General features: G+C 55.9%; 1 protein-coding gene across 1 annotated transcript; it reads left to right on the top strand.

Annotated features, from left to right (window-relative positions):
* Nucleotides 1-2,777: 2,777 nt before the first annotated feature.
* Nucleotides 2,778-12,206, top strand: FBXO41 (F-box protein 41). The gene is made up of 12 exons (XM_063079026.1): nt 2,778-3,685; nt 5,359-5,584; nt 6,091-6,164; nt 6,387-6,745; nt 7,540-7,781; nt 8,004-8,119; nt 8,236-8,388; nt 8,582-8,677; nt 10,203-10,321; nt 10,501-10,659; nt 11,917-12,032; nt 12,144-12,206. The coding sequence occupies exons 1-12, from the start codon at nt 2,778-2,780 to the stop codon at nt 12,204-12,206; spliced, it is 2,631 nt and encodes an 876-aa protein (XP_062935096.1).
* The last annotated feature ends 453 nt before the right edge of the window (nt 12,207-12,659 follow it).

The raw sequence follows: 12,659 nt of genomic DNA, 5'->3' as shown, positions 1-12,659 counted from the left end.
TCAGGCCAGGTCTCCCTCTGTGTTTCCAGCCTCCCTGTCTTTGCTTGAGCTGACTTTAGCTAGAAGCAGGGAACTGGCTCTTAATTATCTGAATCTCAGCCATATTGGATTACTGGCCTCAGGCAGAAAGGGCCTCTCTGGGCAAGGCCACTTTCTTCCTCTCTGCTTTCAGATGGGCCCCTTTCAGCCAGAGTGTGTGTCTCTTGTTTGACCTTACTGAGGTCATGGGAAAGACACCCCTAACATCCTGACATTTTTCTACAGATCCCCTAAAGTTTCAGCCTTGGTAGGCACATGGCCTGAGTTCCGAGCTCCAGACAGAGTGGGAGACAGTTCAACCAGCTGCTTTGCGGCTGTGTAACAGGGTTCACCAACTTCTGAGTGGGGAATGAGGGAAGTGGTATTATTTTATGCTCCCTGCCCCGCTTAGTTCAGCTAATTCCTTCTTAGGGTTTATTACTTGAAAAAAAAAATTCCATCTCTGATTCTTTTCTTTTTTTTTTTTCTTTTTTAAGAGATGACCAGTAAGGGGATCTTAACCCTTGACTTGGTGTTGTCAGCACCACGCTCTCCGAAGTGAGGTAACTGGCCATCCCTATATAGGGATCCGAACCCTTGGCCTTGGTGTTATCAGCACCACGCTCTCCCAAGTGAGCCACAGGCCGGCCCTCTGTCTCTGATTCTACTGTCTTGGTTAGGAATTTTTCGTGGTGTGGAAACAGAGACCCAGCTCTAACTGGTTTAGACAAAAAACTGGGATTGGCTCACATAATCAAACAGGCCAGGACCTCAAACAGTATCGTGAGGAATCTCTTTTTCCATCTCAGTTCTGCTTTTCTGGGTCGGTTTCATTCCCAGGTGGTTCCTCCCAAAAGGAGATAAGGATGGCCCTAGCAGCTCTGGACCTCCCATCATCTTAGAAACCTGAGCCCAAAGAGGATCCTTTGCCCCAATAGTTCCAGAACAGTTTTGGAACTCATTGACTCAACTTGGGTGCCCTGTGCCCATCCCAGGACTCTGACTGGCCAGGCCTATGTCACATCCCCCTGACCATTTGGGCTGAGAAATAGGGGAATGAGGGTTTGTTCCCCAAAGTCAAAGCAGGGTGCTGTTACCAGGAAGGGGGGGTGCTGGGCTGGCAAAGGGAACAGACATGCACCCGTACATCCATGTGGAAATGCCAGAAGGCAAACGGATCTCAGGAGCCCGTCAGGATGGAGAGGTAAATCTGAGAGTCAGTGGCTTAAAGGCAGGTGTGAATCTGTGGGAGTGAACCAGACTACCCGGAGTGGGGAGGATAGAGTCAGAGAAGACCCCAAAAAGAGACAGGAAGTTTAGGAAGGCAGTAATAACAGGAGGTCACAGAACCACAAGGAAAACCCAAACAGGGCAGCATCATGGCACCCTATGAAGATGGAGGGGTCAACAGTATCAGCCGAGGGACCAAGTGGGTGAAGACCCTTGATGACAACCGGATTGCAGGTGGTCTGCGATGCCGAGGAGCGCAGTGACAACAGAGGGTGGTGGAAGTCCAATTGCAGGCAGTTAGGAAGAACTTGGCAGTGAGGAATGGGATGGAGATCACAAGGAAGGGGAGGGGTGACAGGAAGCCAGAGTTGGGGGTAGGCAGCAGGAGTAGAGGGTGAGAAGGGGTCAGGCGCCATAATGGGCAAGGCTTATGCGAGAAGGGTGTAGGGAGGACAGATAATAGGGCCCTTGGGATGAAGAGTGGGGCAGGGACACTTACCAGAGTCCTACCTACCTTTTTCTAGAACTGAGAAAAGGACCTAAGTGCCTAGAGTAGCAGAAATGGGAGGGCGTGGTGCAGAAGTAGGCATCAGAACAAACAGTGACACACATGGTATCATTAGGTGGAGTGATGTCTCAGTCACTGAAACGTGGGACCATTAATCTAGTCTGTGTGATGGGTGTGGTTTGCATCAGATGAAAGTAAGCATCTTTTTTAAGGATTTTTTTTAGATGTAACATACACACAGTAAAGTGCATACAATGGACTAATCTTAAGTCTTCAGCTTGATGATTTACCTATGTATACACTTGTGTAACCACCACTCAGATCAAGATGTAGAACATTTTCAGCCTCACATAAGGTTCCCTCCTTCCCCTTCCCAATCCATATAGCCCCCAGGGGAACTCTTTCTGACTTCCGTCGTCATCAGTTTGTTCTGTTCTTGAAATCCCTTTCTATGGAGCCCTTCAGTAGGGTACTCTTAGGTCTGGCTTCTTTCATGCAACTTAATATGAATGGACTCATTCATGTTGTGTGTACCAGTAGTTCCTTTTCTTATTGTTGGGCAGTATTCCATTATGAATATCATTTATCCATTCTACTGTCAATGAGCACTTGGGGTGTTTCCAGGTTGGAACCATTATAAATAAAACTACCTCCCCCCCTTAAAAAGAAATCTCATTCTCTCTCACTCTCACACATGTACAGGCCCTCACACAGGGACCAGAGCAGGCCGCCCCCTCTGGGAGGTCAGGCCATTGATCTCCCCTTGCCCCTCCATTCTGGGCACGTGTTCGATTTCCTGCTGGGAGGGGGATCCGCGGCACGGGGGCTGGGAGGGGTGGGTGGGCACAGTCACACCATCCTAAGACTCGCTCCCTCTCTTCCAGCCTCCTCGCCCCTGGCCGCGGGCACCCTGAACCTTCCTGACCCCGCAGGGGGATTCGCCCGCGGCCCCCCATGAGCGCGCCCGGCTGACCGCGGGGCGGCCGCGGTGGAGCCGGCGCGCCGCGGGGGCGGCGGGGCCATGGCCTCGCTGGACCTGCCGTACCGCTGCCCCCGCTGCGGGGAGCACAAGCGCTTCCGGAGCCTGTCGTCGCTGCGCGCGCACCTGGAGTACAGCCACACTTACGAGACGCTGTACATCCTCTCCAAAACCAACAGCATCTGCGACGGCGCCGCTGCCGCCGCTGCTGCCGCCGCCGCCGCCGCCTCGGGCTTCCCGCTGGCGCCGGAGCCCGCCGCCCTGCTGGCGGTGCCCGGCGCCCGGCGCGAAGTCTTCGAGAGCACGTCCTTCCAGGGCAAGGAGCAGGCGGCCGGACCGTCGCCCGCAGCGCCGCACCTGCTGCACCACCACCACCACCACGCGCCACTCACCCACTTCCCCGGCGACCTGGTGCCCGCCAGCCTGCCCTGCGAGGAGCTGGCTGAGCCGGGCCTCGTGCCGGCCGCCGCCGCGCGATACGCGCTGCGCGAGATCGAGATTCCGCTCGGGGAGCTCTTCGCCCGCAAGTCCGTGGCGTCCTCGGCGTGCTCGACGCCGCCGCCCGGGCCCGGTCCTGGCCCTTGCCCCGGGCCTGCCTCCGCCTCGCCCGCTTCCCCTTCGCCCGCCGATGTGGCCTACGAGGAGGGCCTGGCGCGCCTCAAGATCCGCGCGCTGGAGAAGCTGGAGGTGGACCGGAGGCTGGAGCGGCTGAGCGAGGAGGTGGAGCAGAAGATCGCGGGCCAGGTGGGCCGGCTGCAGGCCGAGCTGGAGCGCAAGGCGGCCGAGCTGGAGACGGCGCGGCAGGAGAGCGCGCGGCTCGGGCGCGAGAAGGAGGAGCTGGAGGAGCGCGCGTCGGAGCTTTCGCGCCAGGTGGACGTGAGCGTGGAGCTGCTGGCCTCGCTCAAGCAGGACCTGGTGCACAAGGAACAGGAGCTGAGCCGCAAGCAGCAGTGAGTAGACCCTCAGGGCCCTGTGGGTGGGAGTGCCCATGGGAGCCACTGTGCCACCGCCACCACCATGAACTTGCCTCATTATATCTGTGTACAGAGCCATGGCTTTGTAATGTGGGATCTGTGGCCGCGAGTAGGTAATGGTGGTGTGTGTGGGGCCAAGTGTTGGGATGGTGTGTTTGAGACTATGAGTACATGTCAGTGTGACCGTGTGCCTGTTGGTGAAGACTGTATGTTTTTCCTCCTTCTCCATCGCAGCCGAGACCAACCCCTTGCATTGTGGCACCAGGTCCTCTGCCCTTTTGCCTGCTCAAAGATGTGGCTCAATCCTCCTCTCTCCCCTTTTCATCATCAGGTTTCCCTTTCTACGTATCACTCCTAAAAGTGCGCGGACATGACGTCATTTCTCCCATCTGCCGTAACCCCACTTCCCCTTGAGCTTCTATCCCGTTTCTCTCCTCCTTATAGGAAAACTCTTTGTGAGTATTGTTTATATTCCTTGTCTCCCGTTTCTTTCCTCACATTCTCTCTTAAACCCCCTCTGATCGGGATTCCAGCTCCACCACTGTCCTCATGCACCAATGACCTTGATGATGCTAAGGCCCCGTCATCATCTTACTTGGCCCATCTGCAGCATCTGACATAGCTGATCCTTGAAACACTTTCTTCACTTGGCTTCCAGGACACTCTCCTGGGATTTTCTTCCATCTTTCTATATGCTCTTTCTCAATCTTCTGTGCTAGTTTCTCATTTCTCTGGTCTTTAAATGTGGGATTATGAACTGTGTAGATGTTATTTATTGGTTCTCATTGCTATATAAGCCCCATGAAGGAAGGTTTTTTTCTGTGGTTTACTGTTGTTTCCCCAATGCCTAGAACAGTGCCTGGCATCTAGAAGGTGCTCAGTAAATGTTGACTAGATGCATGAACAACCGTAAATGCATTTGGGAGTAAATACTCACGTGCCTCTGTGTGTGCTGTGTGTTTGTGCAACTCCTGGAGGTTGCTGCACACTATAAATATGCTTCTGCATCTGAGCATATTTCTCTATATGGTGATGTGACAATGTGCATATTTTTTAATGTTTCTGAAAGTGCGTGTGTGTGAATGTGTTGGTGGGCTGTGCTTCCATAGTTCTTTGTGTGTTTCAGACTGTGAATGTGTACCTGAGCATGAATGTGATATCAATGTATGGGACTGTATGGGGATATGTGACGTGACTGGGTGGCTGTAAGTGTGTGCCCAGGAGTGTTGCTCTGTTGGGAGGCTACGTGTTGAGGCCACATGTAACTGAGCATGTCTGTACGTTTCTGTGTGGGGCAGATGTGTCCGGTTGTGGTGCATGGACGTGTGGGAATCTGTGTGTGCCTGGAGGTGGTTGTGTGTCACTGAGGATGCCTATGAGTATTTCTGGAGAGAGCAGCGGTGTCTAGTTGTGCATCTGGGGTTGGGAGGGTAGGGTGTGTGTATGTGACTTGGAGCATATTCCTACATTTCTGTGCGTGCCATTGTGTGGGGCTGTGTGTCCGGCCTGTTCCACATGGACCCCTGTGACCATGAGCAGACACAGCAGGCAGCTGTGCCTGTGTGGACCCCCACCGGCCAGCCTCTCCTCCAGAGAGTGGGTGGGCAGCCAGGCCAAGGCTCTGGGGTAAGAGACTGCTCCGGGTCCAGGGAGGTGGTGCAGATCGACCAGTTCCTGAAGGAGACGGCAGCACGGGAGGCCAGCGCCAAGCTGCGGCTGCAGCAGTTCATTGAGGAGCTCCTGGAGCGGGCTGACCGTGCCGAACGGCAGCTGCAGGTCATCAGCAGCAGCTGCGGCAGCACACCCAGTGCCAGCCTGGGTCGCGGAGCTGTGGGCGGGGGCGTGGGGCCCGGGGCCCGGAACCCAGGCAGAATGGTGAGTGCCCACCTACATTCCCTCCTCCACCCGCATACCTGGCCCCCACAACCTCCCCTCATGCACAGCCTGGCATCCCCCCACAGTGCTCCATGCTTGCCTTCTGTGGCTCTTCCCCGACAAGCAGACTCCAGGCCTGTAGCAGGGGTCCAGGAACAGGGGAGCCCCTCTGATTGGGCAGGAATGATGGCCCCTGAGGCTGTAGCATGGTGTGATCCAGGGCCCTGGCCCTCAGAGTCCCATTTCTGCCCAACTCTGCAAATGAGAGCCCAGGAGCCACAAGCTGGGGTCTGGGGCACTGGAGGGGATGGGGAGGGGGCTGGTGAGCCTGCCTCTCCGGGCTATCTGTCTGTCCATTCGTCCGTCTTGCCCAACTTTTTTCCTTCTTCTCTCTCCTTTCCTTCCTCTCTTCTCTCCATCTTGTGCCCTGTTTCTCCTGCTATTGCCTGCTCATCCTCTTGCCTCCTCTGCCCCCCTCCTTTCCCTCTCGCTCCGGGGGCCCACAGCGAGAACACCACGCGGGCCCGGCCGTGCCTAGCACATATGCAGTGTCACGGCATGGCTCCTCTCCCAGCACAGGGTAAGCCTCGCCCCACATAGCCCACCCTCACCACGTCGGGGGCCTGTCTCCTCCTCTTGCCCCCATCTTCCTTGGGTCACCTGTGTCTGCCTTTCCACACTCAGAGGGGGATTTTGAAAAGCAGGGTGGGTGGGTTGCCCTTGGCTGGTGGTTGGGGCAGATGGAGGGTTTGGGTAGGTCTGGTGTCCCTCGCCCCTTACTATCTGGTCCACCCTGCCCCAGGGCCTCCAGCCGCATGCCAGCTGCATCCCAGAGCTCAGGCTGCTATGACAGTGACAGTCTGGAGCTGCCCCGTCCAGAGGAGGGGGCCCCTGAGGACAGTGGCCCTGGGGGCTTGGGCACACGGGCCCAGGCTGCCAACGGTGGCTCGGAGCGGTCCCAGCCCCCTCGCAGCTCAGGGCTGCGGCGCCAGGCCATCCAGAACTGGCAGCGCAGACCCCGACGACACAGCACTGAGGGGGAGGAGGGTGATGTCTCGGACGTGGGCTCCCGAACCACCGAGTCAGAGGCTGAGGGCCCCTCGGATGCCCCCCGCTCTGGGCCTGCTATGGCTGGGCCATCGAGCAGCTGCCGGCTCTCAGGTAAGTCCTGGGATGTTGGGCAGAGAGGCCAGCCCTTCCCAGGGTTCCTGGCCCTCTTGGGGAACACGGGGCTGAGACAATGATTCTCCTGGTCTCCCGTACCTCCCTTCCCTTTCCCCAGACTTGCGTGCCCCTCCTACATAGCGCCCTACAAGCCTGGACCATGCCACAGGCAGGGTTGCAGCAGCACACAGGCGCTCAGGTTGTTACCTGCACAAGGATGCCACATTCAAAGGGGGTCCACTCATAGACTGGGCTCAGTGGCATGTATAGAAGAGTAGTTGAGTGTTGACTTCAGACTCTGAAGCTCCTGGCATGGTGGGGGTGAGCCCCCTCTCACATGCACACAGGCCATGCACATATGTGGGTGGCTTTGGAAGTTAGAGGGTTAGGGTCAGGGGTGACTGTGCTCTGGGCAGACCCTTACATCCTTTGTGTGCCCAGAGGCCCAGTTTAAACTCTAGCCCCCAACCCCTTTCTTTCTTCAAATCTGACTCAGTTGTCTCAGTAGGGGGTGAGTTTGGGCTGTTGTATAATATGTCTTTAAAAATAAAGTTTATGTGAGGAAGAGCCCCTTTTTCTAATTTGTAAAATTAGGGATGGGGATACTGCAGAGGAGGGTGAAGCAGAGGCCCCTTGTCACTCCCAAGGCACTGGCCCCCAGCATGGGTCTCTCACGCCCATTCTTCCTGCAGCTCCTACCCTGCCCCAGGTCCCCACCCAAATCCCCACATTGGCCTTTGACCCTCCACACTCACCTTTGACACCCCCGCCCCCACCCCCGTATTCTGCAGCCCGCCCTGAGGGAGGCAGTGGGCGGGGTCGGCGAGCTGAGAGGGGCAGCCCCTCGCGCTCTAACGAGGTCATCAGCCCAGAGATCCTCAAGATGCGAGCCGCGCTGTTCTGCATCTTCACCTACCTGGACACGCGCACACTGCTGCATGCCGCCGAAGTCTGCCGGGACTGGCGCTTCGTGGCCCGCCACCCTGCAGTCTGGACCAGGGTGCTGCTCGAGAACGCCCGTGTCTGTTCCAAGGTGCCTGCCCCTGCCTGCTGCCCCCACCCTGCTGCAGACCTACCTTTTGCCCTGGATAGAATCTGGCCCCTCAAGATCAGGTGTTTTTCACCCTTACAACACCCTAGCTCTAGCCTTGCTCCCTGAAACACTCTCATGGGGCCTCCTATGCTGGGACTCGCCCACCTCCAGCCGGCCAAGCTCAGATGCCCTCTTCTCCAGATAACCTCCCTGTGCCCGCAGTTCCTGGCCATGCTGGCTCAGTGGTGCACCCAAGCCCACTCGCTGACGCTGCAGAACCTGAAGCCCCGGCAGCGAGGAAAGAAGGAGAGCAAGGAGGAGTATGCCCGGAGTACCCGGTGAGGCCTGCGGTGGTAGGGGGTGCTCCTGAGCCACAGACCTGGAATTAAGCGGGAATGCTTCCCGGAGGAGGACAAGGCCCCAAGCAGCTCCATGACGTCTTGGTCATCCCCAGGGGCTGCCTGGAAGCAGGGCTGGAGTCTCTGTTGAAGGCAGCTGGTGGGAACCTGCTGATCCTGCGCATCTCCCACTGCCCCAACATCCTCACTGACCGTTCGCTCTGGCTGGCCAGCTGCTACTGCCGCGCCCTGCAGGCTGTCACCTACAGGTGGGTCCATCCTGCCAGAAGCAAGGCCCATGCCCTCTTGGCCTTGGGTCCCAAGGGATCCCGAGGCACTGCATAGCCTTCCCCCAGAGTTCTCAGGCAAAGGGGCCCAAGAGCTCTGTGGCCTGAGGCAAGGAAGTCTTGGCGGGAGCAGAGGCCACCAGGGTGGGCAACTTCAGCTTTATCTTTTCAACAGGAGTGCCACAGACCCTGTGGGTCACGAGGTCATTTGGGCCCTGGGCGCAGGCTGCAGAGAGATTGTCTCCCTCCAGGTGGCGCCACTTCACCCCTGGTGAGCCCTGGCAGGGGTGAGGTGGGAGGGGTGTGGGGTTGAGGATTGGGCAGATCCGAGCCCATTCCATAAGCTGTTGGGGAAACAGATTCACACACTTTAATCTGTGTATTGAAGCATTAGAAGCAAGGCTTTAAAATCAGACCTGGGTATAAGAGTTTAAAAAGAAAAAGAAAAGAAAAAAAAATCAAACCTGGGGTCATGTCCTGGTTTACTGGCAGTGTCACTTTGGGCAACTCAGTCATGTCTTAGTTTCTTAACCTGCAAAGTGAAGATGATATTAGGAATCTATTGACCTTACCAGTGCTGTTGCTGGCTCAAATGAGATCATGTTCACAAAACCTGCAGGGCCCACAATAAGTGTTCAGTAAATGCTAGCTAAAATAGCCAGTTCAGATCCTTATAATAGCCAGTCTCCAAAACAAAACAAAACAAAAAAAACCTAGCCAGGTTTGTCTGGCAGTTCAGGGAGGTCAGTGTATAATGTATTAAAGAGCTGGTTGTTGGAGAATCTAAGGTGTGGAATCGTTCCTTGCTCTGCTTGAAATTTGTGAAACATACCAGACTTTTCAGCTCCCTGAACCTTGCCCTCCAACCCTCTCTCCATGTGACAGCTCCCCCCAGGGTCATCCAGTGTGCCTTCACTAACCCGCTGGCAGAATGTGTCACTGCTCCCCTGCCCTAATTCTTACTGTGCCTTGTCCTGACCCTGCTGTCATCCATTGTGCAATAATTTCTCTACACAAGTATTTCAATCCCCTGTACTAGACCTGCAGTTCTCAGGGCAGAATCTGGGAATGTCCATTTCAGTAGCCCTGGTACCAAAGTGCATAGCAGATGCCAGAGAGATGTCTGCTGCCTGGGCTAATGTGGAGAGATGAAATGTTCAGGGAAATGGCAAGTTTGGTGTGAATGGAGCAGACAGGGCCAAGTAGCAAGTATGGAAAGGAAGGTTGGAGCAAGTTGTGGAAGGGCTTTGCTCCATTTAGGTTTTTGCATTTTATCTAGAAAGTACTGGGAAGCTATTGGGGGATTTTAGATTTTAAGAAAAGGATTAAGATCAGACTAGTAATGTTCTGTGTCCCCCACCAGTAGACTGTCCACTCCTTGAGGACAGGGACCATGACTGTTTTGTCACCACTGTATCCCCAGGACCTAGCTTTCTTGTTCGTGGCTGTAATAGACATGTGGTAACCATTTGCTGAATGACAGAGTGAGCAAATGTAGGAATGAATGGCTCACTGTCAGCAGTGTGGAGGATGAATTGGCAGGGAGACTATTACAATCCAGATGAATGTTGATGGTGGTCTGAACTGTGGGCTCAAGACTTATTCAGGAACCAGAATCTGCAGGACTTGCCAGGGGATTGGGGGGAGGAGTCAGGAACAATCTGAGTTTTCTGACTTGACCAGCTGGGTTGTTACTGGGGCACTTGCCCGAGGCAGAGAGGGGTCCCACAGGAGGAGCAGGCTCAGGGTGTCCGGCATTCAGAGGCTTCGCTAATGCCCCGCTCCCCATTCTCCAGCCAACAGCCCACACGCTTCAGTAACCGCTGCCTGCAGATGATCGGTCGCTGCTGGCCTCACCTCCGGGCCCTGGGGGTTGGGGGTGCCGGCTGTGGGGTGCAGGGCCTGGCATCACTTGGTGAGTCTTTCCTTGGGACAGATGTGGGAGTTGGTGAGAAGCAGGCAGCGGTAACAGGATGCCCTGTGAAATCTCACAGGGGCTCGGGTCTGCAGCCTGGGTGGTGGTGGGGGCCCCAGGGTGCTAGCCAGGAGGTGACCTGGGGAGTTTGTCAGCAGGGCTTCCCTTCTTCTTCCTAGCGAGAAACTGCATGCGGCTGCAGGTCCTGGAGCTGGACCACGTGTCAGAGATCACCCAGGAGGTGGCGGCTGAGGTTTGCCGGGAAGGCTTGAAGGGACTGGAGATGCTGGTGCTCACGGCCACCCCTGTCACCCCTAAGGCCCTGCTGCATTTCAACAGTGAGCAATGGGGGAATGCAGGGCAGGATATGACTGTCACCTGTCTCTATGCCCTGTCAGCAGGTAGCATAAACAATTCCCTGTTGCTCCTAATCAGCAAGCAGCAGCGCTGAGGTCAGACTGACCAGGGTCCTTGTCCTGACTTTGCCACCAGTGCCTTCTGAGGCCATTGTGGCATTCAAGTCTCTCCAGCATTTGGTCCAGATAGTTCAGTTCAACAGATATTTGTTTCCTGTCCATGTTGGGGACACAAGCTGTCCACTACCACTGGCCACCACTTGAGCCTCCCAACGAGGGCAGAGACAGGAGGACAGACAAGTTAAGAGCACAGGTTCTGAAGCTGGACTGACCTAGGTCCAAGTTCTGGCTGTACTGCTCATTTAGCTTGTGTGACTTTGGGAACATGACCATACCTCTCTCAGTTCTGTAGTCCCATCTTCTAAGCTAACTTTCTAGAATGGGTAAGAGGATTCAATGAGATAATGTATGTAAGTCAAGTCCCCAAGAACAGTTTTCAGGGTGAATACTCCTCTCTCCCTGGACTCCAAGTCATGCCCCCAACTCTGTCAAACCACCCACTCCACTTTTAGTCACCCCTCCACTTTCTTTGAGGACACAAGTACCCACCCAAATGAAACCATCATCCAGGACAGTTTGGTCCCTTGGAGGTCCTCATGCCCTGAATGCCTAAGGTCCTTGACCATCTTATGTCCAAAACCCTCTTCTTCCCTCCTGGTCATGCCCTAGACCTTACCACCAGAACTCAGCCTCCGAAATCATGATCTCCAGGCCTTTCTTGGCCTCCTGACCTTCTTCCTCTGCCTCCCCCTGACCTCACAGCAACGTTCAGTCCTTTAAGCCCTCTGTGCCCACCTTGTTTGCTCTTGGTCTCCACTCCTTCCTGCTCCAGCCTAGACCCATCAGCCTTGCCTCAGCCACTCTGTTCCTTGTGACTGATTTCCAAATGCCCAGGCCATAGTACAACTGTCTCCTCTGCCACGGAAGTTACTAGAGCCCTTGAACAATCGGCTGTTGCTCTCTCATCCTCCCAGAGTCCACTACAGCCTCTCCTCTTCCTCACCCCACTGTCTGCCTTCTCCTTTGTCCAGACATGAGCCCCTGGACGGCATGGGTCTGCTTCTTTTCGAGTTCCCAGTGGCTGGCATGTGATTGTCTCTCAGTGGGTGTCTGCTTTCATTAGTTAGTGAGAGGAGAGGAGCCCATTGCCCAGGCCAAACATTCCCCCCCACCCCCCAGGCATTTGCCGGAACCTCAAGTCCATTGTGGTCCAGATTGGGATTGCCGATTATTTCAAAGAGCCCAGCAGCCCTGAGGCCCAGAAGCTGTTTGAGGACATGGTGACGAAACTCCAGGTGAGGGGTCAGCTCTATCCCTAAGCTGGGGCTGGTAACCTGGGTAAGTGTGGCAGGAGGGCCCCACCTGCCTGGCTGTGAGGGAGAACTAACCCAGGGTTTGGTTCACAGGCCCTGCGACGTAGGCCCGGCTTCTCTAAGATCCTGCACATCAAGGTGGAAGGTGGCTGCTAACCCGGGTTGGGGGCGGCAGGGCCCCTGCCAGCCCCACACCAGGGCACTCTCTTTGGACCTCTGGAGCGACCCTGGTTTGGACTAGACCTTTGGAGGCCTAGTGTTATCCTGGGCTTCCAGGGAGGGGTTGACAGTCTCCTGTCCTTCTCCTGGAACGAGCAGAGCAACAGAACTGACCCAGGGCACTGCCTCCCCAGGGCATGGGCTTGGACAGAAGCTGCCCTCCGACCCCCACCCCACCCCCACTTCTGGCACAGCCAGTGAGGAGCTGTTACCACCAGCACCTGGTGTCATCGCCCGGAGGATCTGCAATAACCACCCAGTGGCTCCTCAGCCGCTCAGGCACGCCTCTCCTTCCTGAGGCCCAGCCTCCCAGTCAGGGGCCTCTGCCAGGCTCCAGGCCAGAGGGGGCTCCACAAGGCAGCTCAGACTTGGCAAGGAGGGCTCATCTTC

This window comes from Cynocephalus volans, chromosome 14 (assembly GCF_027409185.1).
Source record: "Cynocephalus volans isolate mCynVol1 chromosome 14, mCynVol1.pri, whole genome shotgun sequence".
In the NCBI taxonomy this organism is placed as follows: domain Eukaryota; kingdom Metazoa; phylum Chordata; class Mammalia; order Dermoptera; family Cynocephalidae; genus Cynocephalus; species Cynocephalus volans.
This window is presented reverse-complemented; position numbering and strand designations above follow the sequence as displayed.